The 24,013-nt window shown below is 42.6% G+C and overlaps 1 protein-coding gene across 1 annotated transcript in view; it reads left to right on the forward strand.

Moving 5' to 3' along the window:
• The window catches only part of tenm1 (teneurin transmembrane protein 1), a gene marked incomplete at both ends in the record, with an annotated part of 226,610 nt that extends 203,764 nt beyond the window's left edge, over positions 1–22,846 (forward strand). The window contains 11 exons of the mRNA XM_079250462.1: positions 2,274–2,587; positions 3,236–3,408; positions 5,029–5,273; positions 5,926–6,219; positions 7,284–7,528; positions 7,925–8,067; positions 9,788–9,999; positions 10,763–11,064; positions 17,756–18,462; positions 19,140–19,282; positions 22,091–22,846. Of these exons, the coding sequence (XP_079106588.1) occupies positions 2,274–2,587; positions 3,236–3,408; positions 5,029–5,273; positions 5,926–6,219; positions 7,284–7,528; positions 7,925–8,067; positions 9,788–9,999; positions 10,763–11,064; positions 17,756–18,462; positions 19,140–19,282; positions 22,091–22,846 (3,534 nt within the window). The remainder of the gene's footprint in view (positions 1–2,273; positions 2,588–3,235; positions 3,409–5,028; positions 5,274–5,925; positions 6,220–7,283; positions 7,529–7,924; positions 8,068–9,787; positions 10,000–10,762; positions 11,065–17,755; positions 18,463–19,139; positions 19,283–22,090) is intronic.
• Positions 22,847–24,013: the final 1,167 nt, after the last annotated feature.

Raw genomic sequence — 24,013 nt, forward strand, 5'->3', positions numbered from 1 at the left:
TGTTGTGTGGGTGTGTGAATGTGTTTGCTTGCTCTTAAACATGACTTGTGTGAAGTCATGTTGCGATTCAAATTTCTTGTTTTTTATCTGTTTAAAGTTTCAAATGCTATTTTTCACAAGCTAACTGCTTTAATTTGACATAATTTTACTCTGTTTAAACTTGGTTAAACTATAAATAATTTAGCAATGTTAAGATTTTAGTCTTTCAGTAATGCTAAGTCATGCAAAGCACTTCTTATGTTATCAAATGTGGCAACTGACAAAGCTAGGAGTAGCTTGTTAATTTGAGTCTTTTAGCTCAGAGAATTTTCAACAAGAAATGCTAGCATGGTTGGTTATTCCCCAGCTATATCAATATCTGGAAATGATTTGGGTTTTACTGGAAAGAAGAAAACAAGTACAGAGAGTATTGATTAGTTATGGTGCTAGCATCTAAACACTCTGGATGCTAACAAAGCTAGCACAAGCCAAAACAACCAGGGTATAGACTGAAATGTTAAAGAATTATACACTAGTTCATCACAAAAAGATAAAACCCAACTCAAAAGACAATTTGGATCCTTCTCTTCTTGGCAGTTATCAACCCATCTTTAGGTTTCTGTTCATTGCTAAGATCTTAGAGACGGTTTTGGTCAACCAGTTAACCGCTGCGCTGGATCAGCAGAACATTCTTCACCATTTTCAGTCAGGTTTTAAGGGATTTAATTAAACTGAAACAGCCGTTCTGAAAGTATCACGTGACATTTAGATGCAGATTGACATGATTGTTCTGTGCTGCTTATGTTGGACTTTCGATACAGTTGACAATCCCATTCTTGTTGAATGGCTGAGGCGCTGAGTTCTTGTCTTACTTATCTGGCAGATTCTTTTTGCAGTTACTTCTAAGTAGGATCTCCCCTTATCTAGCATCTTGGTGTACCCCAAGGTTCTCTTTTGGGGCTTCTGTTGTTTTTATTATATTTTCTCTCCTTTCAGCTCAATCTGTTAACGTTTAAAGGCATCTCTTATCGTTGCTAAGCAGAAAATATTTAGTTGTACACCTTGTTTCACCCAAAAGTAATGTCTAAACTCCACAGTAGGTTAAAGTGTCTAGACTCTGTTAAATGGTAGACAATTTTCTTCAGTTAAATCAAGATAAAACTAAAACAATTACCTTTGCAGGAGATACATGCCTGAGAAAAAGTAGACATGCACTTGGATCTTTAGTAATATTCTCTGTTTAGAAACTTAGCATAACATTCGACTCTGGTTTTACCGTCGATGCACCTTTCAAATCTCTGAGCCGTTCCTGTGTTTATCATCTGAGAAATATTACCAGTCAAAGCTCCAGTGCATCACATCCTGAACTGGAAATCATAATTCCTGATTCATCCAAATTGGCTCATTATAATGCACTATACACACGTCTTAGCTAAACTTCTCCAGAACGTTTGCTCCAGAAGTTGTTCATATGTAACTCCAGTTAGCTCCACTGGTTTCATTTCAGAGCACAATATCAGAATATTTTACTGACTAGGAGAGCTCTTCACAGAAAGGCACCAGGTTGTATCAGAGGGCTTCTGCACCCATATCTCCCTGGCAGGTCCCCTGAGGTCCTGTGACAAGGGTCTGCTGATAGTGTCCCATACTCTGAAGACAGAGGGAGACAGAGCCTTCTGTCCAGTGGCCTCCAGACTCCAGACTCTGAACTCAGTTTCTTTGGACTTGAGATTGCTTAACTCTGGTCGCTTTTAAAAGCCGGATACAAACTGTAAAAATTTACTTTCTGTGCAGTATTGGTTTGAGTCTTTTAGTGCCTTTTGTATTTTGAGATTGCCTGATGTACCAGATCAGCAGAATCACATTATAAATAAACTAAGTTAAAGGTAAATGATTGTATCTAAGTTTTATAGAGATGATGTGTGACAATATTTTATTTTATCATAAGAATATTAATTTTTAACAGATAGATTAAATGCTGTCAGCTGCAAGATAGTACCATGATCCAATAATCCATCACATATCTCAAAGTGTAATAAAACAACAAACTCAGAAAATAATATTTCTCACCTGTTATTGTTTATCTAATAATGTTCTGCATTAATAATGGATTAAAAGTTATGATTAATATGTTTATTCATCACTAAACTTTTTAAGCTGATGTAATAGAAGTTATAGTGATGCTAAGAGGGCACCACGTTTATACTGCAGCTATGTGAAACTTCTGTGAACAAACTTTAAAGCTGAATGTAGTCAAATTCTTACCAATATCTTCCTCCTCTGCTCTGCGACAGAACGGCTCCCACATGTACACCAAACACCTGATTACCGGCCACTACCTGTACAACTTCTCTTACGGCACAGACGGCCAGCTGTCTGGGATGACGTGTCGCGACGGCCGCGGCCTTCAAGTAAGGAGAGACGCTCACGGAGTGCCTCTCTGGCTGGCGTTACCTGGCGGACAGGTGTACTGGCTGTCCCTCAGCAACAGTGGAACGCTGAGGAAGGTGTCAGCCCAAGGCCACGACATTGCTCACATCACTTACCATGGCAACACAGGTCTCCTAGCAACCAAGAGTGATGAGAACAGTTGGACTGTTGTTTATCAGTGAGTAGTTTGGCTTCAAGCTGCATGTTGCATTTTTAGATTTGCATCTCTCTTCTTTATGTCGTCCGTCTGTCCTTCTCTTCACTCTTTTTTATTTTTCTTTTGGTTTTTGTTTTGTCGAACTTGTTTACATGTGTATTAGTGTGTAAGCGTTTCCATGAGTGGTATGAAATATGAGTGCCATCTGGTGGCAGCTTCTTCATCACTTACACAATAGAAAGCTGGAAGAAGTGGTGTGTGTGTGTGTGTGTGTGTGTGTGTGTGCTGCGGGGGGGGGGAGTTGTTTTTTTTTTTTTTTTCTTTTTAGTCTTTGTTTAAGTGACTGCTTGGCAGAGGGCCGTCTCTGCAATACTCTGATCACATACAGGTTTAGTTTTGTACATAAACTACACACACTGAGACACATCTGTGTGAATTATTCACCACTGCCAGCTCAGTCTTTGTCTCAAACTCCACAGCTGGATAATTACACATATAAATCATAGTTGACACTTACTCTGCGCTTGTGAAAAGAGGGGAAACAGAGGGCTCGTGTGTGAGTCCGTGCTTGTGTGAATTTGTGTATTGCTACATTTTGAGTGTGGTGCTTATCTGCTTGTGTTTGTGCTCACACACACTGCAGCTTTTTATTCCTGTTTATTCCAAAAGGTATAACGGCGAGGGTCGGGTGACCAACATCACATTACCAACGGGTGAGGTAAGCGGTTTCCATGGCAACCTGGAGCGCTGGGCTCGAGTGGAGGTTGAAGCATCCAACCGAGAGAACTTTGTCACCAGCACCAACCTGTCTGCCAGTGACACCATCTTCACATTCAAACAAGGTGAGGCGGCAAAAGGAACTTTTACTCAGTCATTCGTAGTGATTCGCTTCTTCTTCTGTTCGTTCCACATCGGTACAAATTTTTGTGAACTGTAGATGAAGAGAGGAGTTAAGCCTCCACTGAAAATGGTAACACAAATGCAGCACCCTTCTGGATTTACTAGTTGACATGTAGAAATGATTTCAACTGTCACTACCTTGTTGTCTGTTTTGCCATAAATGTGCCAGAAGGCCGTTTATGACTCATGTGAGGCGGCATCATACCATAAACCAGTAAGCATATGTATAAGAAAGGCTGAGCATCAGGCTACCGTGATGTTTACACTTTTATTACACCAAAACTGTCGCAACATTTCCTGCTCATGTCAGATGTTTTGTAGTAAACGAGCTGCACCATATTTACGTTGAAGATTCGCAGCTATGAACAGATCTGCTGCCTTCTAATTATAATTCCAGAAATAATGCACAGATCTGATCTGACCTCTTTTTATAAGCAGACTGGTCGGTGGGAGGAAGAGAAAAAAAAGCAAAACCTGCTGTTTCTTTCTTTATTTCTTTTCCTATCGATGACAAAAAACCGAAGGACAGGTCTGGGGGGGGGGGGGCGGGGGGGGGGGGGGGGGGGGGGGGGGGGGGGGGGGGGGGGGGGGCAGTTTGAGGACGGGAGGGAGGCCAGAGATGAGGAGAGGAGAAAATGAGAGTGGAGTGGAGAAGCTACTCACGGGAGCCGTTTTTTTTCTCATGTCATCCCTTTAATTGCTTTCGAACAGTTGTCACAATGACAGCACTGCAGGGAGGGAAAGGCTGCTCCGGTGCACACACATGCATGAGCGTGCATGCACCTGAAGCTACCGGAGGAAAAGTTGAAATGACCCTGCATTTTAGAAACCCCCCCCCCCTACTTCCACTAACCTAAATTCACGGCGCCTTCAGAAGCCTGTCAGGCAACAATAACCGTATGGGCAGAGAGAGAATTTACAGCGTGAAGGGAGGAGAGGAAACCATCCTCTTTATTAGCTGCGTTATAGTTTACGATTAAAATATATTTTTATTGGGGTTTTTTTTCCCCTTTTTTTTTATTAATTGTCTTTTAGGATGAGTTGAGAAATGAGGCGGACTGATGCTGAAATGTCTACGTATATTACTCAGAGCAGCGTTGAAATGAAAGAGCGGTTTCTGAGAAGCCTTTGCAAAGTGTGAAAAACTGTTATGGCCAAGCCCTCCTTCCCCACCAACACCCCCTCCCACTTTTGCTCTCTTTTTCTCTTTGTCTCTTGTCACTTTTTGTGTCTTTTTCTCCGTCCAAATGCCCCTTTTCTTTCTCTCCTGCTCTCTTTGAGTAGATGCTTTGTAATAGCTTTGTAATAGCTGCTACAGAGACGTGTTCTCACACACCGTAGTGATTTAAGCATTAATTCAAACGAAACAGGTGCACGAAGAGCCAGACTTTGCTTTTATGTCGTCTGCTACTGTATTCTCAGCCTTGTTTATTCAGAAACATTAACTGATGTTGTTTTCACACTTTTTTTTTTCCACATGTTGCTGTGTGTTCATCTCCTGGTGTGCATGTGTGGTTTTGTGTTTGTTTGTGTGACCCACCCATCATGATCAACCCCCTCAGACCACGCTCAGAGTTCATACAGAGTCAGCGCTGACGGCTCGTTCCTCGTGACATTGGCGAGTGGGATGGAGCTGTCGCTCAGCACGGAGCCCTTACTCCCAGGAGGCGGCGGGGGAGGAGTCAGCCCCATCGCCAGCCGCTGTAACATCAGCCTTCCCGGAGACCACGCCCCCAGTCTGATTGAGTGGAGACAGAGGAAGGAGCAGAGCAAGACCAACTACAGCACTTACGAACGCAGGCTCAGGGTAACGACAACAGCTCTGATGGGCTTCCAGATTCTTCGGCAGTTTGCAATAAGCACAAAATGTGCAGCCGATATGCAAACAGTTCCTAAACATCAGTAGCTGTGAACAGATCAGACAATCACCGCAGCAGCAGCTTAAGCTGTGCAATCTGTACTTCAGCTGGTGTGATGCAAGAAGTGCCACCTTCAGCCCACCGCTCTCCACAGTGATTAAACTACCTCACAGCTTGGTGGTTGGATGCATTGAGTAATGAGCAAGGCAACAGGTCAAATGACTCAGTCAGTGTTTGCCTGTACTTTCCCACCCAAGCAGCAGCATCTCCTCTTCTTTTTCCCCAGCAACAAAACTGCAACACACAACAAAAACACACCTTATCTTGGTGTACTAATTAATTTGCAGTTCTCAGGACACTCTTTTTCTCTCATTCAAGAGGCAATTTATTATTATCATGGAGGCCGAGTTTGTTCTAAATGTCACAATTAATTTATCTAAGCTAATGAAATCTTTGCTTGTCTTAGACGTGCCACTTCATTTATATTTGCATGTCTACTCCGTCCGTTTATGTAGATTATGAAGCTGTAAAATTAAACGTTGCACGTGGTTTTCCTGCCTGGACTGACTGTTTTCTTGTCTTTTTTCCTGATTTCTCCAGGCACACAACAGAAACCTGCTGTCTATAGACTTCGATCAGAGCACCAGAGTAGGGAAGATCTACGATGACCACAGGAAGTTCACCCTCCACATCCAGTACGACCTGCTGGGTCGACCTGTCGTGTGGTCTCCCAGCAGCAAATACACAGAGGTGAACATCAGCTACTCCAGCGGGGGTCTGTTGTCGTCCATCCACAGAGGAGACTGGTCTGAGCGGCTGGAATACGACAGTGACAGGGTGATGTCCAGAGCCTGGGTCAACGGCAAGATCTGGAGCTACACATACGCAGACAGAGTGAGGAAACACGCTTCTATATTGTGCTGCGATTTGTTTGATGCTTTCATTGTTCTTGATTTTTTTCCCTGCTTTATGCAGAACTCTGTCATGCCCACACCGCCTTTGTTTCCTGCTTTAAGGTTACTGCCTTTATCTGAAAGCAAAACTAAAGCTGAGGGGATGAAAAGCAGCTCTGACATGGGAATAAAAGTCACAAGTGAAAGCATCTTTATTTAGTTACATCACCAAAAAAAAAACCCAACCTCCTTTTTAATGTGTTTTCCTCTTTTTGAGCAGGTTTTCAAATTTTAACAAATAATCAAGGTCAAAATAAATTTTTCCCTCATCTGGACGGGTTGTAGCAGCTTTATAAATCTGCTTTTACAACATATTTGTTTGACGACCGCAGTACATCGCTTTAAGGGCAGGAAATCAAATCCATCCTTTGTGAGGCACAACTAAACTCAGGCAAGAGTCATGGCTCTGTGACTGGATTTTTACCGACTTGTGAGAAGGAAAAAGCTGTTTCCTGAAAGTGGGTTTTCCAGTAAATACTTGCTGTGCTCAGAGAAGTGTTTAGAAGTAATGTACAGTCTCGTTTTCAATTACAAGCCCTAAAACAGTGTATACAGCCCAACATCAGGAATCTTATATTACAGGACCATCAAGAAACCTGTGAAACCTGTTTGTGTATTTAATACATCACTTCATTAAACCTGAACTGTAGGTAAAACATGCAGATTTTGTACATAAAATACTGAAACAATTAGCAGAAAATAAAATATTTATCCTTGAAAAACAAAGAGATCCAATTAATGAGATTTCTTTTCCTTTTTTGGTCTGTTGTCATGAATGTTACCAATTAAACAACTTGCTGTGAATAACAAACTAAAACAAATCCAAGGTTGTTTCCGTGGAGCAAAACAAACTTTTTAATAAATGACATAGGAAATACACTTTAAAAAACAAACAACAAAAAAAGAAAAAACAAAAGAATAAAAAAGGGAATAAAAGAAGAAAAACCAACAAAACCTGTGAAACTGGGCTCATAAGTCCACGTTCATGTCTCTGTGTCCTTGCAGTCCATCATGCTGCTCCTGCACAGCCAGCGTCGCTACGTGTTCGAGTACGACCAAACGGACCGCCTGGTTGCGGTGACGATGCCCAGCATGGTGAGGCACACCCTGCTGTCGCTGCTGTCCATCGGCTACTACAGGAACATATACACTCCTCCTGACAGCCAGGCGGCGTTCACGCAGGACTTCACCCTGGACGGGCGGCTGATCAGGACTCGCTACTCGGGAACTGGACGCAGCATCATCTACAGGTAGATCAGAGAAAAACAACTGGTTTGTTGTGTCAGTAATTGATTAGTCACTGTTGTTTTAGATCCTGATGAAAGTTTTAAGACTTCCTCAGACAACATTCTGGTTTCAACATTTTTAATCCTCACTGTCCCGATGAGGATTCGTAATAAATGGTCCGATTTTCAAGATTTGAAAGGTCGTAACTGCCAGAGCAGCTGTTCTGATTTTGATGAAATATTGAAGGATGATGGAGCTTCTTCCTCACTGGCTTAAGGGATCTTGTATTATTCATGCGCTGTAGCGTGTTTACTTACCCTGAAGATCAAATGTGTTCTGTCCTGAACTTAAAAACTGTACTTATTCATAATTTGTTGTTTCACTTGCTTCCGTTTTTTTTTTTTTTTTTTCTTATATAGGTATACGCCGGCAGCACGGCTCTCGGAAGTGGTTTATGACTCCACGCTGGTGACCTTCACTTACGATGAAGCCTCTGGCACTGTCAAGACCATTCATCTCACCCATAACGGCTTCATAAGCTCCATACGATACAGGCAGACAGGTACATATTCACGCGTGCTCGCAGCGAACGCGAGCTAAACAACCAGCAGCCCACAAATATCAAATATTTAAGACGTGCCAAGAGACATCTTAAAATGGATCATTTCAAAGGGCCTGTGTGATCATTAATCACCCGTTGAGCCCAACTCGCAGCTTCTGCGCCATGACGAAGAAGCCAGATTTTCAGAGTCAAACTCTGCAGTCTGATTTTGAGTCACATGTGATGCTTTTTCATCTGAGACACAGTCCCAGCTGTATGTGTGAATAGAGTGCTCGAGTGGAAGAGTCTGTGGTCTACCACAGCTGTAAATACGAGACCACCCCCTGGGTGTTCTGCAGCACATTATCTTCCCCTGATCAAGGCATGAGTGAATATAAGAATAAGCTAATATATATGGGCAGGGTGTTGATGTGCCATGTTTCAATGTCAAGTTATCTGCATGATTTTTCTTTTTTTTTTTTTTTGCTCTCCTAAAAGTTTGAATGAGGTAGCAAATTGTAAAATGTTAGAAGTGGCTTTCAAGTTTATCCCCAAGTAGCTAAACAACGGTTTGAACTCCTGACACACACTATTAGCCAGAGCGACATAGCACTTTACAAATAGCAGAACCATTAGGTTATGGCGTGACCATCAATAGGACACTTTAGCTGTCACAGCAAATATAAACCACCATTGTTAATACAGCTCAGCAATTCCCTTAAGTTACCGGGTCTGTCCAGGGTCGTCTCTGCTGCTGGTTCACTTCCCATGCCTTTGTGATTGGCGAGCCATGATCAGGTGTCACTAATCTGCCAGGCGCAGCAGTGTGTGTGTGTTTATCACTTTGCCCTCACTGTGAATAGACTCTCACCTTCCTTTAACTGATCTCATTTCAGCAGAACAAACGGAGCCTCAGAGAGAGGAGAGATAGTGGTAATTGTCCCTTGAGAGGAGACAATGAAAAGCAAGGCACCAAGAAAAAATGAAGAAAGAAAAAAAGAGAGCGAGAGAGATGTGGTGATATAGAGAGGAAGGTGAGGGAGAAAAGGAACCAGAAAAAAAAAATGAAAAGGATAGAGGGAAAGATGACAGTTCGGAGAAGTGACAGCTAGAGAAGCGAGACGAACAGACTGTGAGTTCCCCAGGGCTCTGGAAAAGCCTCCACCTCACTCGCAATGCTTCTGCCATCTTCCCATTAGCACAGGCTCGGAATCAACATTGCACAGAAAATAAAAACAGGAGATGTAATGCTGATCCAGCTATCTAGCAGCGCCAAAGCTGCACACTTAGTCATTTTAACTGCAATCAGAGTCGTCTCAGATAGCAGCATAATGGTGCTTCATTAGCAGGCCCTTTTTTTTCCACCCTGAATGGAGACTGAGCCGCGCTAACTAGCAGCCGAGGTGACAAATAGCGCTGTTAATGCTGATGTTCTGACATTAAGGAGCACATTCGCCCATCATGGCTATTGTCTTTAGGTTTCATGATCTCTCCATATTAAAGGTCACTACTGGAAATGCCATAGTGATGTTGGGATAGTTAAGATTGAATGAATTGAACTGCGTGTGTCCGTGTTAATAAAGCTGAATTAGTCTTTGAGTTAAATGAATTAGGCAGGCTTGTACGAGTTGTCTGAATGTGGTCGATTGCAAAATCGTCTCTCCATGCATCTACAGCAGGACATGCATGTTTTTCTGAGGCAATGCGCCAAAGTCTAACTGAAATACTCCATTTTGCTTAGGTCCCCTTACAAGTCGGCAAATCTTCCGCTTCAGCGAAGAAGGTCTGGTCAACGCCAGGTTTGACTACAGCTATAACAACTTCAGAGTCACCAGCATGCAGGCGGTCATCAACGAAACCCCGCTGCCCATTGATCTGTACCGCTATGTCGATGTATCTGGACGAGTCGAACAGTTTGGCAAGTTCAGCGTCATCTTCTACGACCTCAACCAGGTACGCAGCTATTAATGAAAATGAAACATACAGGAATGATCATACCTCTTTCTGGCTTTAATATCATCTTAAAGTACTAATCAATATTTCTCATTACCAGTGGACAATTGACTGTGTAATGTAAAAGTACTCCTTCATGTCAAACAACGTAGAGAGATTTGCAACCTGCTGTTGCAGTTCCCTTCAGTTCAGTGGGTGGTAGCATTTTAGCACCTTTCAGCTCATTGTTTTGGCTTTACGACCCACAGCTTAACTGTTCTCGTCTCACTGGTTTGATTAACTTTGTTTCCAGCTGCATGCAGGTGGCAGCATACGAAGAGCCAGATATTTACAGGAACCCGCGCCTGCAACCTGGAGAATGGGGTGGGGCTGGATATTGGGCGGGGTTGGATGTAAATGGGCGTGGTTGGATGTCAAACGGGCGTGGTTGGATGTCAAATGGGCATGGTTAGACGGGTAATGGGTGTTAGGGTTAGAGTTAGGGTTAGGGATGACCACCAATCCAAATGTTGAGGGGGCGGGGTTGGACATCCAGCCCTGTCCAATATCCAGCCCCACTTCGTTCTCCAGTCTGCAGCCAGGACCCTCTGGATATTTAAGTAGCTGAAAGAAAAGGAAGTCATAGGACTTGGATAAATCTGACAAAAATGTTTACATTTTCCAGGAAATTGTTAGCTTCTTTTGCCCATAACTCATCATTCAGATGGATTATCCTCTTAAATAACCAGATCTCATGCTAAATAAATAATTTCTTAATTGACAGGTGATCACCACCCATCTGATGAAGCACACCAAGGTATTCAACTCCTACGGTCAGGTGGTAGAGGTCCAATATGAGATCCTTAAATCCATTGCCTACTGGATGACCATTCAGTATGATTCAGCGGGCCGCACGACCACCTGTGACATCAGGGTTGGAGTGGACAGCAACGTGACTCGTTACACTTACGAGTACGATGCAGACAGCCAGCTGCAAAGCGCCTCAGTCAATGAGCGGCCCCAGTGGCGCTACAGTTACGATCTTAATGGGAATATAAATCTGCTCAGCCACGGGACAAGTGCCAGGTAAGAGAGCGCCTACTGCTTGTAAATCATTACCAAGTCAGAACAACTGAACTGCATATTAGATATATTATTTCAGCCTTGCCAGCAACATGGTATCTACAAATGGAAATGATCACTTTAATGACTGATATCATAATTAAGCTGAACAGATGAAACATTTCGATGGACTGAATCCAGTCTGGATTGAACAGACTTCAATCCAGACGTTAAATTGAGTTCAGTCTGCTTTGTCAGCATGCAGCAATTCGTGCTTGTGTTGTTCTCACACTCAAATGTACCTCACTTTGCATCAAAGCATCTGCTAAATGACCATAGAATAGAATGCAACATATTGGTTTATTTTAAGTGCATGCATTTTGACACTTTACTCAGTGTTAGAAATATATTAAGCCCCAACTGTCCTTAAACTCTAGAGAACAAAACACCCAGACATGTTCCTCTACCCCCTGACTCTGCTTGGAGCAGAATGTGAAGAATAAAGCTGCAAATCACTAAATAAACCCTTATTTCCTCATTGATTCATGACAGTTTCAAACTTAAGCACATATTAACGCACCTTCACCTTCCTACAATCCAGCATTTCTGTTGAAGGCTTTACCAAGGAGAATCTCAATAATGCCGGGTGGACACTGTGCGATTTTGAGGGGATTTCACCACAATTTTGCTGTCGCAGACCACGCTGTGTCATCGTGGAAACATGGTAGCGTCGGGATGTCCAGTCGGGAGGTCGTGAGCCGTACAGTGTGAGAACCCTCACGAGGAAGGATTAATTGCTGCTACGTTCTAACGATAATGCTGCGACCTCCCGATCAAACTTCTGGCATGTCAGAAATTTTCGCTGTAGCGCGTACAGTGTGAGTGGTGTTACATCACGATTCTACGTTCGCACCTGCGCAGAAGATGCCAGTGGAGCTTTAAACAATGACGGGCAACCCCAACTTCAGACGTGTGCGGTGGACACAGCTGCACGAAGAGAGATTAGTAGAGCTATGGAGAGAACACAAGGTTTTCTTTTTTTATTTTGTTTCAGCGCACAAGACAGCGCACACAACTGCAACAACTTGCTGCCTGCTCGCCATCTTGTTGTCAGGCACGCTGTGGTTGTCATAGGAACTAGGAACCTTTGTTTTTCGTTGTTCACACTCGAGCACGTCGTGCCGTCACACACCGACTGACGCCGACAAGTAGTCGTGGTTGTCATAAACGTGGCTGACAGGAGTCGTACAGTATGACTACACATGTCGTAGGGTCAAATAGAGTACAAGGGACAAACCCAGTCGTGCAGTGGGAGCATTTCCCCGACAGTCAGATTTCTAAAATCGCACAGTGTCCGCCTGGCATTACCCCTGTGATGGACTGGCAATCTGTCCAGGGTGTACCTGCCTCTCGCCCAATAATTGCTGGGATAGGCTCCAGCTTCCCCGCAACCCTTATTCCAACAAAGTGGTTCAGAAAATGAGTGAATGAATGAACCTCAGCAACCCATCATTCAGTCATATATGAGAGATAAACATGCCTCAGTGGAAAAACCAAACAAATTATTTCCGTCTGTCTAAAGCAGCATTGTCCAAAGTTGGTCTTGAGGGCCACTGTCCTGCAGGTTTTCAATGTGCCCCTGCTCCAACATATTTGGCTTCCATTTAGGCCACATTCACATCAGCCTTTTTTATTAGAATCTAAATCTGTTCTCTCAGAAAGTCTGCATCATTTGAGGAAATGTGAATTCTGAGCCGGCTCAAAGGAGCGGACTCGGTCCACCAACAAATCCAGGTCTCAGTCCACTTCAGGCAGACTAAATACAGGAAGTGGACTACAAAACAAATTGTGTTATGGGTTCAGTGCATAATCTTTCCCCGCATTGTTAGGAAGCACAACAAAATCTTACCTATATTGGATAATAGATGGCTTTAAGCAGGAAAAATAACTCACGAGGAAGCCTTGAAAGAATTTGGTCAACGTTCTGATAGAAATCGGATCTACCAGCCCACAACGATCAGGTCCGGCTCTATTTATTTTTTGCCTCTGCTGGAGAGTGAAACATATTTTTTAAAAGGTCCGATTTGTTTGGGAAGTGCAGAGTGAACATAGATGGAACATAATAATTTTGCACCCTTCCCCAATTGATCCGAGTCCCAAATGGGACAGAGTCTAGCAGACTATCTTGATGTGAACACACACTAAATGGATTTAACAACCAATTAACTTATGCAGATTGACTCATTAGCTTGATTCATGTGTGTTGGAGCAGAGCTAAATAGACAACCTGCAGGACTGTGACCCTACGGAACAAGACCTGGGTACTCCTGGTCTAAAAGACTTTACCAACTTAACCGGTAGCTTCAATGTACGCTTTGAAGCTGGCTTCCTTTTTAACGTATGTTTGTTGATGAGTACAAGTTAAAAAACAGTAGAATAAGCTAGCTCGAAATCACTCATTGTGTCACGACCATAGACTGCATATAAAGAGATGGACGCAGCCTCCGTGACGTCACCCATAGGTTTCCAAAGAGCTGAATTGAAGCTCGGTGGGCTGTTCCTACCGTCACCATGTTGGCAGCGTCATGCACGTCGTCTCGCCCGGAAAATACAAATATGGGCAAAGAGGTGGAGCTGAGAGGGGGGCTGTGTGTGTCATGGCGGATGATTGACATTGAGCAAATTCCGAGCTTTTTGTAGCTAAGAGCTACCCGAGCTAACCCGGAGATAACAGGAGCTAACCAGCTAATGGAGGTAACTGGGCTAAAGCTAAGTCACATTGTTAACTGGCTAAAAACCACGGATGTTCTACGTTCTTCTTACTTGAAGCAGGAGATTGGTACCTGTCAAAAGGACATGCCCCTAAATATGCCGAACTTCGATATTAAATTACTTTTAAATAGGCAAGTTAGAAAAAAATTCACCCCCCCCCCCCCCCCAACAGCTGTCATGACTTATTGACCGAAAATGGATTTTTGAACCAGGCTGTAAGCATGTTTATTTCTGCTGTAAACATGTTTATTTCTGCTGTGAAGTTGGCCTTTTTAACATGGGAGTCTATGGGGATTTGCTCTGTTTTGCAGCCCCTTGTGGATGAAGGGGGAACTGCAGTTTTATGCACGTCCGCATAGGCTTTACTTTCAACCGCCGGAGGTTGCCGCTTGGTCAGGATGTTGATGGGTTGCGCAATATCAGAGAAAATTACATCATGGCCATTTTCCTGTTGTAACATTAATAAAAGAAATTTTGCCTGCAGTCTTGTTTTATGCCTCTAACAAGACTTTAACATTAGTTTTTGAAGAAGGTTTATATATTCATTTCCACACAGATCACTTATTTATCAGAAAGGTTTTTCCTTCAAATTCATGCAGAAATGATTTAAAGCAAAGAAAGGAAACAAATAAACTTATCTAGAGCACGACTAGTCCTGAAGGCATTTGTAAATTTCATACATTGTTCAAGGTTTTCCAAGATCTTAAAATGTATTTGCAGCTTATATATATCCTGTAATATGTCACACACACATGTAATAAGTCAGTTTATAAAAATATAAAACATTAATTCATGGCTACAGTTTCTCCTTTAAGAGGAATGCTTTAACAAAACTATAATGTCACAATTAATAGCACAAAAACACACATAAACATACCCATAAAGGGAAACTATGAAGAAATATAAACATACTTACCAGAAATTAAGATGTGATTAAGAGAGATACAAAACTAGAACATGGAAAAGCATGTAGCTTCATGCAGGTTAACTACAAAGTTTAGGGCAGTAAACACTCATTACTCTTTTTTTTTTTTTCTTTTTGTATGTTTGTGATAATAAGGAGTTTTATGAATATTGTATTGATTGTTTGAGGTTTTCCTACAATAACTGTGGGATTAGGCGTTTTCATAGTCTGTCTGTTATTTGCACCACTTTTAATTCTTTCTGGAGGGACAGAATATCTGCAAGAAGGGGTCATGGTCTGCCAGAATGCTGCAGGCATGGAAAAGCTGTGTTCTTCATCTAGGGAGGACAGAGGGCAGCCCATGTTGCAAACATGCCCAGAAGTGGCATTCCTATCTGCTGAGGAGCTGCTGGTGAGAAACCACACAGGCATGCACTGGATCAGTGTTCCCAGTGAGGGAGTGGAAGGCTCCCAGCCAGCTGATTCTTCCAGAAGGTTGTCAGGAAGTGGATGCTGCTGTTTCTTTTTCTAAAAAGCTTCTGTTTGTCTTTCTGGTCACTGTCCATACGCTCATTCATGAACTTAAAGTCACTGCCTCTCTTCCCACAGTCCTTGTTTATACATGTTTTTTTTTTTTTATCTTTTCTTCTTCTGCTGTAGTATTTAATCAGCTCTTTGGTTTTGATAATGTTCATACTCAGGTTGACCTGCAAAATCCCCACCTGAACCAAATACTCTTCCATAAATGATCCTCATTAAAACTGGACTGTCCATGAGCATTGAAATAGCAGACAATGCTGAGATATGTACCATATCTCATGTCCAAAACATTTCAAAGTGCTTTACATAAAAGATTAAATGTCCCATATGATGCTAAATTTATTTTCTAAATATTTTCCATCAGTCATACAGTATGTGCCTCCATGGCCTTGTATGAGGTCCCAAAAATGAGAAAATTCTGTCGCCTCTCTGACTTGCTTGCTTTACTTTTTATTAAATGTGTTTTATTAAATTTGTGACTTCAAAAAGGGAAAGAACCACTAGTGGATGCTCGCATTGACCTGCCCCCCAGCTAGCTTATCCTGCCCCCTAAAATTACAGAGCAGGAGGCAACGAAGGTGGTATCCTCTGCCCCAGAGGGGCGTGGACAGATATACTGAAATTGGGGTAAAACGCTTTGAAAACAATGTTGTTGGACCTCTGACACTTAGATGAAGTTGCTAAAATAATATACAATATGGCACCTTTAAAAGGATTACAAATGGTACAAAAGGCAGCAACCAATAGCAACAATCCAAATAAAATAAATTAAAATGATTAACAGCTTGATAAGTTAAAAGTTAGTATGCAGATTTCATGCATACACAATTACAAAAGAAACATTTATTTCCTGAATTTCAGAAAGGTTTGCTTTTTGTAAAAGTTCCCTCTCCACTGGCAGTTTTTCCTAGTTTGCATCAAATGAAGCAGCTAAATGCTGCTTTTCTGTGTTTAGCCTTGACTGGTCTGGACTCTGGTTTGGACTGTGGTCTGGACTCTGGTCTGGACTGTGGTCTGGACTGTGGTCTGGACTCTGGTCTGGACTGTGGTCTGGACTCTGGTTTGGACTGTGGTCTGGACTGTGGTCTGGACTCTGGTCTGGACTCTGGTCTGGACTCTGGTCTGGACTGTGGTCTGGACTCTGGTCTGGACTGTGGTCTGGACTCTGGTCTGGACTCTGGTCTGGATTCTGGTCTGGACTGTGGTCTGGACTGTGGTCTGGACTCTGGTCTGGACTGTGGTCTGGACTGTGGTCTGGACTCTGGTCTGGATTCTGGTCTGGACTAGTTGACCTGAGTCTGTAGTTCTAAGAGATCTGCTTGATTTATATTGTGTGAACAAATAACAGATGTTTTGTGGGCCTAAACTCTTCTGGGATTTGTGAACCATCAGTAGATGCTAATGTTTAATGTGAGGTGTTGCAGTCTAGGTGTTTAATTAGAGGCTCTGTAGACCCTAAGCTGTTAGAGATGCTACAAAGGATTGAAATTATGGGGGAACTACGGGGAACTCAGCTCCTCTGAAAAGCAGATGAGTATCTGAATGTTAAAAGAAATTTCTATCTTCATATGAGATGTTTCTGATTTCAATTCTAAATTTATTTGTATAACACATTTAACACAACCACCACTGTACAAAGTGCTTCACACAATTAAAATCAATCAAAAAATACTATAAAACAATCAGTAACACATTGTAAAATAGCTTAGAAATCCTGGATGGTGCATAAAGTACTATTCTTTCTTTTTTTTTTTTTTTTTGTCGTGTATTGTCCAGCATTTAAGCGAGCAGAATTATAGTCTGGATGCTGTGTTCTGCTGAGCAAATTTACTTTGCCAAGGGGAGCATTACTGGTATGATGAACCTCTTGATCTGGATTCCTATTTTATTTCTTTATGTATTATGTATTTTGTATAATTGTAATACAGAGTTTCTACTGCTGGACCAGACCGGAGAAGACAGAAGAGAGACAGAAAGACAAAGGGAAAGAGAAAGAAAACACCTCATAGAAAGAGAGGAAAAGAGAGAATAGAAATAAAAAAAAAACAGACATTTGCATAAACATACGCATATAGTCCTATTCTATTCCACAGTCCTTTAGCAGATGCTTTTCTGCAAAGCGACTTACATCCGAGTGTGAAAACAACACAAGCAATCAAGAAATCAAACATAGGTAGTAGTTGCAGAATGTCTGGGGACTAACCCCGCTGTGCACTAATACATGTGTACAACTTGCAAAGCTGCACTGCATCACCAAAAATAAGGCTCCACCGAAAGCGCCTTTAATTCAAGCTGTGTTGGAGAAACACAAGGACACACACTTGCAGAAAGATTTTATTCAGATTTGCAGACTATCCCCTCAAATTTATATGGTCCTGATGTTTCGGGAGTTTTTACTAATTACCCATAGATTACTAAAAAAAGAATCTTTTTGTCGTCCAGAGCTGCTGACCTCGTGCACGTCCGTGCTGATTTTACCCCTGTTTGGCTTGATTCCAGGCTGACCCCACTGCGCTATGACCAGAGAGATCGCATCACACACCTTGGCGAGCTGCAATACAATGTGGATGATGACGGCTTCCTCCGCCAGCGAGCCAACGACCTGTTTGAATACAACTCCAACGGCCTGCTGACTCGCGTCTTCAACCGCGTGACAGAGCGCACGGTCTGGTACCGCTACGACGGACTGGGTCGGCGCGTGGCCTCCAAGAGCAGCCAGGGCGAACAGCTGCAGTTCTTTTACGCCGATCTATCGTACCCCACCAGGGTGAGCCACCTGTACAACCACAGCAGCAACCTGATCACCTCACTGTACTACGACCTTCAGGGTCATCTCATCGCCATGGAGCTGAGCAGCGGGGAGGAGTACTACGTCGCCTGCGACAGCGTTGGAACCCCGAGGGCAGTGTTCTCCAATAAGGGTCGACTGGTGAAAGAGATCCTCTACACCCCTTATGGAGAGGTTTACCAGGACACAAACCCCGATTTCAAGCTGGTCATCGGCTTCCACGGAGGCTTGTACGATCCGTTCACGCGACTGGTCCACCTGGGCAGACGGGACTACGACACGCTCGCAGGTCGATGGACTTCCCCAAATCACGAGCTGTGGGGGGAGCTGAGCAAGGAGCCGAAGCCGTTTAACTTGTATGCCTTCAAGAATAACTGCCCGGTTGGGAGGGTGGAGGAGGTGACACAGTTTACAACAGGTGAGCTTCACACGGTCTCACTCTTCAGCTTAAACACACAATCAGTTACTAACTGACAGACAGTAAGAGATAGAGACACATATTTCACTCAGTGACACCTACTCCCACAGCCTCACATACACGGGAAACATCTGCCATGAAGAGTGAGTGAATGGGCCACATAGCTAACCACAGGTGAGCAATGTGTCAGAGAAAGAAGATGTGGCAGATAGAATGTACCGGCAACAGAAAGGACAGCCGTGTCTGTGATCACATTTTTTTTTAACACGGGCTGCACTTCAGTGTTTTCTTCTCTCTGACTGTCAAGAACACTGTTTCCCTGAGAGACAAAATAGAAAGCAAGGTGTGAGAAAGGAGATGGAAAAGGAGAGCAGAAGATGAATGCAGGATGTCGGCGAGGGCGTGTGTCCTTCTGCTTAATGGAACATTCATTTGGCCTGTCACGTTTTCTTGCAGCAGGATTGTTTATTGCAGGAGGAATCTGTATGCGAGTCGAACACCAGGCGACTCATCTCAGCTGCATATTACACCTAGATTGTGTGATTTCCTGTGGAATATGTTGCCTCGCTTGTCTTGTGATTTTTTTTTCTTAGCTTCATAGTGTAAACATTACGTTCTAACTTTTTTTTCCCTGCATTCTCCCCTTTCCGTATGCGTGTGTGTGTGTGTGTGTCCAGATATCGGTAGCTGGTTGCAGCTGTTTGGCTTCCAGCTTCATAATGTCGTCCCTGGTTTTCCAAAGCCTGAGGTGAGCCGGATGGAACAAACATATGAACTGATGAGGACCCAGACAAAGACACAGAACTGGGACTCCAGCAAGGTGAGAACTTTAGAGCTACGGAAACAAGGTCGTAAAAAATCTTCTCCCATCTTTTATAGTTTTTTTTTCTTTTGCTCAACATTTTCCTCGGCCGAGGGAAAAGGACCCAGACAAAAGAGGCCATTAAAATCCAGTAATCTGTATTATTTTTATTAGAACTGTGAAGTACGCCGTTGGCCTTGACTGAAGACTCACTCTTTAAAATGGCATCAAACTTTTTCTTTAAATAAACAATAACTTTGTCAGTTTAGATAGTTAATTTTTGCAGCATTTTTAATTAAATACAGAGGATGGTGAAAGAATGCCCTTCCTTTGGCTTTTGTTTTTTTGCCCAGGAAGCTGAAATGAAAATAGATTTGTGGAAGGTTTGTAACAATAGACTGTAGTGTCTGCAGCTGTGAATGTGGCAAAGTTTTCATATGAACAAATAGTAAAAAAACAAAACAAAAAATAACAGAGAATTTGAATGTGCATATGTATGTTGTGAAAGCACCTTTTTGCAAGAATTAAAGCTAAAAGTCTCTTAACTGATTGCTGAGACAAGCTAAGCGCTATAGAGAATGAATGAATGAGTCCCTGAACCCTTTATGAGACACTCATTAAAATACTTGGAAATGTATATTTTCAACCATAAAAAAAAAGTCTTTTTTATAATATTGGAGAACAATACTAGACTTTAATTTTATACCAGAAGTCATACATTAGTTAGTGATCCGCTCTAACCGTTATTCCAGATTTCATGCTGAAGACGTAATGAAGTAGCTGGGATGTAGTCTGATTTTTTATTATATGTGTGGAGAACTCGCAGTGGTTCTGTGATTTCATGGACTAGCTTGCAGAGGCATTATGTATGTCCAGTAAATTGATTAAATATGGTCATTTTCCCAATAAAGAGTTAATGTATGTCTAAACATTTAGAAACTACATCTGCTGGAGGATAGCAAGTTTTCAAATTATTTTAGGATTTTTAGGAAGATACATGTTTAGGGACAGACAAGACCTTTCAGACATATTTAAATGTTTCCCTTTTAACCACTCTGGTGAGCTGCAGCAGAAACTCCCATTGGAAGGTGACGCTTTCTAGCGTTGTTAAATCTCTAAAGCAGATTTTCCTGATAAAAGTGCCCGTGGTTGGCAGAAGACATCACTCCATTAAATCTGGCAAAATTTCCTGCCAGTTGAAATAAACGACTCCCCTCATCATGATGCCGCCGCCACTGCGCTTGGCTGTGGAGACAAGTTGAGGAGTTCTCTTTGGCGATCTCTAAACATCCTTGTGTCATTTTCCACAAAGGCCGTGTTTTTCTTTATTCTAAGCTTTATTACAAGTTACTTACACAGACACAAACAGGTGGAGTGTGTAAAAAAATTAAAGTTCAATTTCAGAAAATTTATATATCATTAAAAACTGCACTTCATGCTCAAAATCAGATCTTCCATAGAAATGATGACAAAGTCAGATTTTTAATTTGACAACATTAAGGTACTAATTAATGACAGACTGATGATAATGCTGTCATTTTGACAACCTTTGTAAAAATCCCATTTTCTTTAATAAAATGTGAATAAAATGGATAAATGTGGACCATAATTTTTTATAGTTCTCCAGCAATCCCCTGAAATATGTCGTGACAGTCACGGGGGTTTTAAGTCTCCAATGTGCCAATGGGGGTGAAGCAGTATGGGCCTAACCAAGGTCATATTTACCAATCAGTATTTATAAATTATATATTATTATTATTATTATTATTATTATTATTATTATTATTATTATTCCCCGCAACCCTCCATTGGATTCAGCGATTAGGATAATGAATCAATGAATTATTGTTATCACTATTATTATTATTATTATTATTATTATTATTATTATTATGGCTGGAAGCTCACAGCTAGCAATTGTTATGAAACAGACTGAAACATGAAGGTTTTATTGAAAAATAGAATAATAATTTTGAAACTAATTATTTGAAGTTAAAATGATAAAAATAAAAATAAAAAAAACAACTTCTGCAGTTTAATGGTGGTTAAAACATCTCCAGCACTCAAGCTTCTGATAATTTCTCCCATAATTCCTCATCTGTCTCATCTACTTAACAGGGCGTCATGTGGAGGCCACGGCGTCCTTCACAGATGCAAAGACACTAATTACCTGCTAATTGTCTGTCATTTTTCTGACCTCAGTGGGTCTTTCTTAATGCTGGTAACAGCTTAAATCAACCTGAAGCAAATAATAAGAATATCTTTCAGTGAGGACGAGGACTGAAATAATTAGTTGATGAAATGGTTGCTTTCTGTAATGACTTGACTGATTAATTTATTTACGCTGCTTAGCTCAAGCATTCCACCTTCTCACTTACAAAACCCATGTTTTATGGTTGAAATTCTTTAATTCTGATTGATTTCAACGTGAACGTTTGTGAAAGCAGCCATCAGAAATCTGAAATATTTGTCTTTTTTAAGCCAGTTCAATTCAACTTCAATTCAACTTTATTTATATAGCGTCAAATCACGGCAATGCCATCTCAAGACGCTTTACAGACAAAAAAAAAAAAAAGGAACATGATGAAAGCCAATTCATAATAGCCTACATAAGGAAACCAACAGATTGAGTTGGAGGATCCAATTTAACCTCCCATCGTAAACCAGCACACTGGTGATGGTGGGAAGGAAAAAACTCCCTCTAAACCAAGCCACTAAACAAAGCATATGCAGAAAACCCCAGAGATGAGTCAGACAACAGAGAGCATCAACAAGAATGTGACATCAGTCGAACTTGTGTAATAAATGTGTGTCGTTGTTTCGCAGGTGGTTTTGGGGATCCAGTGTGAGCTGCGACGACAGCTGAGAAGCTTCATCTCTCTGGAGAGGTTACCTCTTGTCTCTGAGCCGGTGGGCTCCACCTGCCACAGACCATCTCGTCCTCCTCCCTTCGGCTCCCGGCCCTCCATCCTCGGCCCAAGCATCCGATTCGCCGTGTCGCACGGCCGCGTAAGCGCGGAGGTCATCGGAGTGGCCAGCGAGGACAGCCGCAGAGTGGCGGCCATTCTCAACGGCGCCGTCCACCTCAGCGGGCTGAGCTTCACCGTGAGCGGCTGCGACACCCACCACTTCCTCCAGTCCCGGCCCATCGAGGAAGACCTCGCCCTGGGGTTAGGAGTCGGGGGGCGCGTCCTGGAAAGTGGTGTGAATGTGAGCGTGTCGCAGATGAGCGCTACGGTGAACGGCAGGACTCGACGCTTCGCGGACATCACTCTCCAGCAGGGGGCGCTGTGCCTGTGCGTACGCTATGGTGGGACAGAGGAGGAGGAGCGAGCGCGGGTGAGGGAGGAGGCGCGGAAGAGGGCGGTGGAGGCAGCGTGGGCGAAGGAGAGGAAGCGCTTGGATTTGGGGGACGCAGGGAGCAGGGCGTGGAGCGAAACGGAGAAGCAGCAGCTGCTAGACGAAGGACGCGTTCAGGGTTACGACGGCTACTACTCCCTGCCTATAGAGCAGCAGCCGGAGCTGTCCGACTGCTCCTCCAACATCCACTTTATGACACTAAGCGAGGTGGGGGGCAGGTAACAGAGACACGCGAACAGCCCCCCGCCCCACCAAAGACTGCCTGTTTCTACTCTACTCTGATTTGTTCTACTGTTTCTATAACGTACCGAAAAAAAAGAAGACAACTATAAGGAAGAACAAGAAGAGAGATTGGGGGGGAAAAAAAAACAACTAAAAACTTCCAAATGCCTTTAATTGTGACAAAATGATGGTATTTTATTATTATCGTCCAGTTTCTCCGATTTCTAACAGTGGCACAAGCAGTGTGGTTTGGCTGTGGCTTCGCTTTTTGTATCCCGACTGACTGACTGACTAAAGGACGGACTGACTCACTGTCATTGGCTGTTTCAACACTGTTCATCATTTTTTGGACTCTGTTTAATATCACTGAATCGTAGAGATGAAAACCGTAGGCTTGCCAGTGAAAAATCCTCTTCATGACTCAAATCAAGAGCTCTCCAGTTGCCATTTGAGTTCCCACCTGGTTTACCTCGGACATTCTATCGTTTACATATTGTGTAAGAGGCCTTGTCGACTCTGACACTCCCCTTTAGAGAAGAAACCTGTGGTTTCCGCCTCTGGTGTGCTCCAACAGTAGTTTGTATGAGTGTGTATACTAAAATCAAGAATGTACATAGCCAGTGCTTTCACACTGAAAAAAAAAAGAAGTGCTCAACTGGAAATTCTGTTGTTCATAAGTGTCAGTATTGTTAATCAATAGAAAAACAGTTACATTTTTGCAAAGATTATACATGGCTATAGTAAATATTCTCGCTGACTTTATTGGATTACAATGCTGATTAAAGTTATTATGTGTGAATTACCAGTTTGCTTGCTGGGATTTTCATATCATGTCGCTATCATCTCCGCTCTCTGCGCCTTCTTGCTCCTTCCACACATTTGTTGTGCTCTCTTTGTTCCTGTCTCTGGGAGTTTGTAACTTTCAAATCTGTGCTGTCATTATCACCCATCATTATGGCTCAAACTGGGATATGCATGAGAAACCTGCGTCTGTCAGAAGAGGAGAAGAAGAAGGAGGAGGAGGAGGAGAGAGGGGAGAAAAAGCACAGAAAAATGTGACAGCTGAGGCTCAGTGAGTGGGTGTTGAGTGCAGAAGGGGCAGGACCTGGAGTTGGCGCTACGGTTCTCTACAGCTTGTCTCCTCTCATTAGGAAATGCCAATCAGAC

The sequence above is a fragment of the Telmatherina bonti genome (assembly GCF_933228915.1).
Source record: "Telmatherina bonti genome assembly, chromosome: 12".
NCBI lineage: Eukaryota > Metazoa > Chordata > Actinopteri > Atheriniformes > Telmatherinidae > Telmatherina > Telmatherina bonti.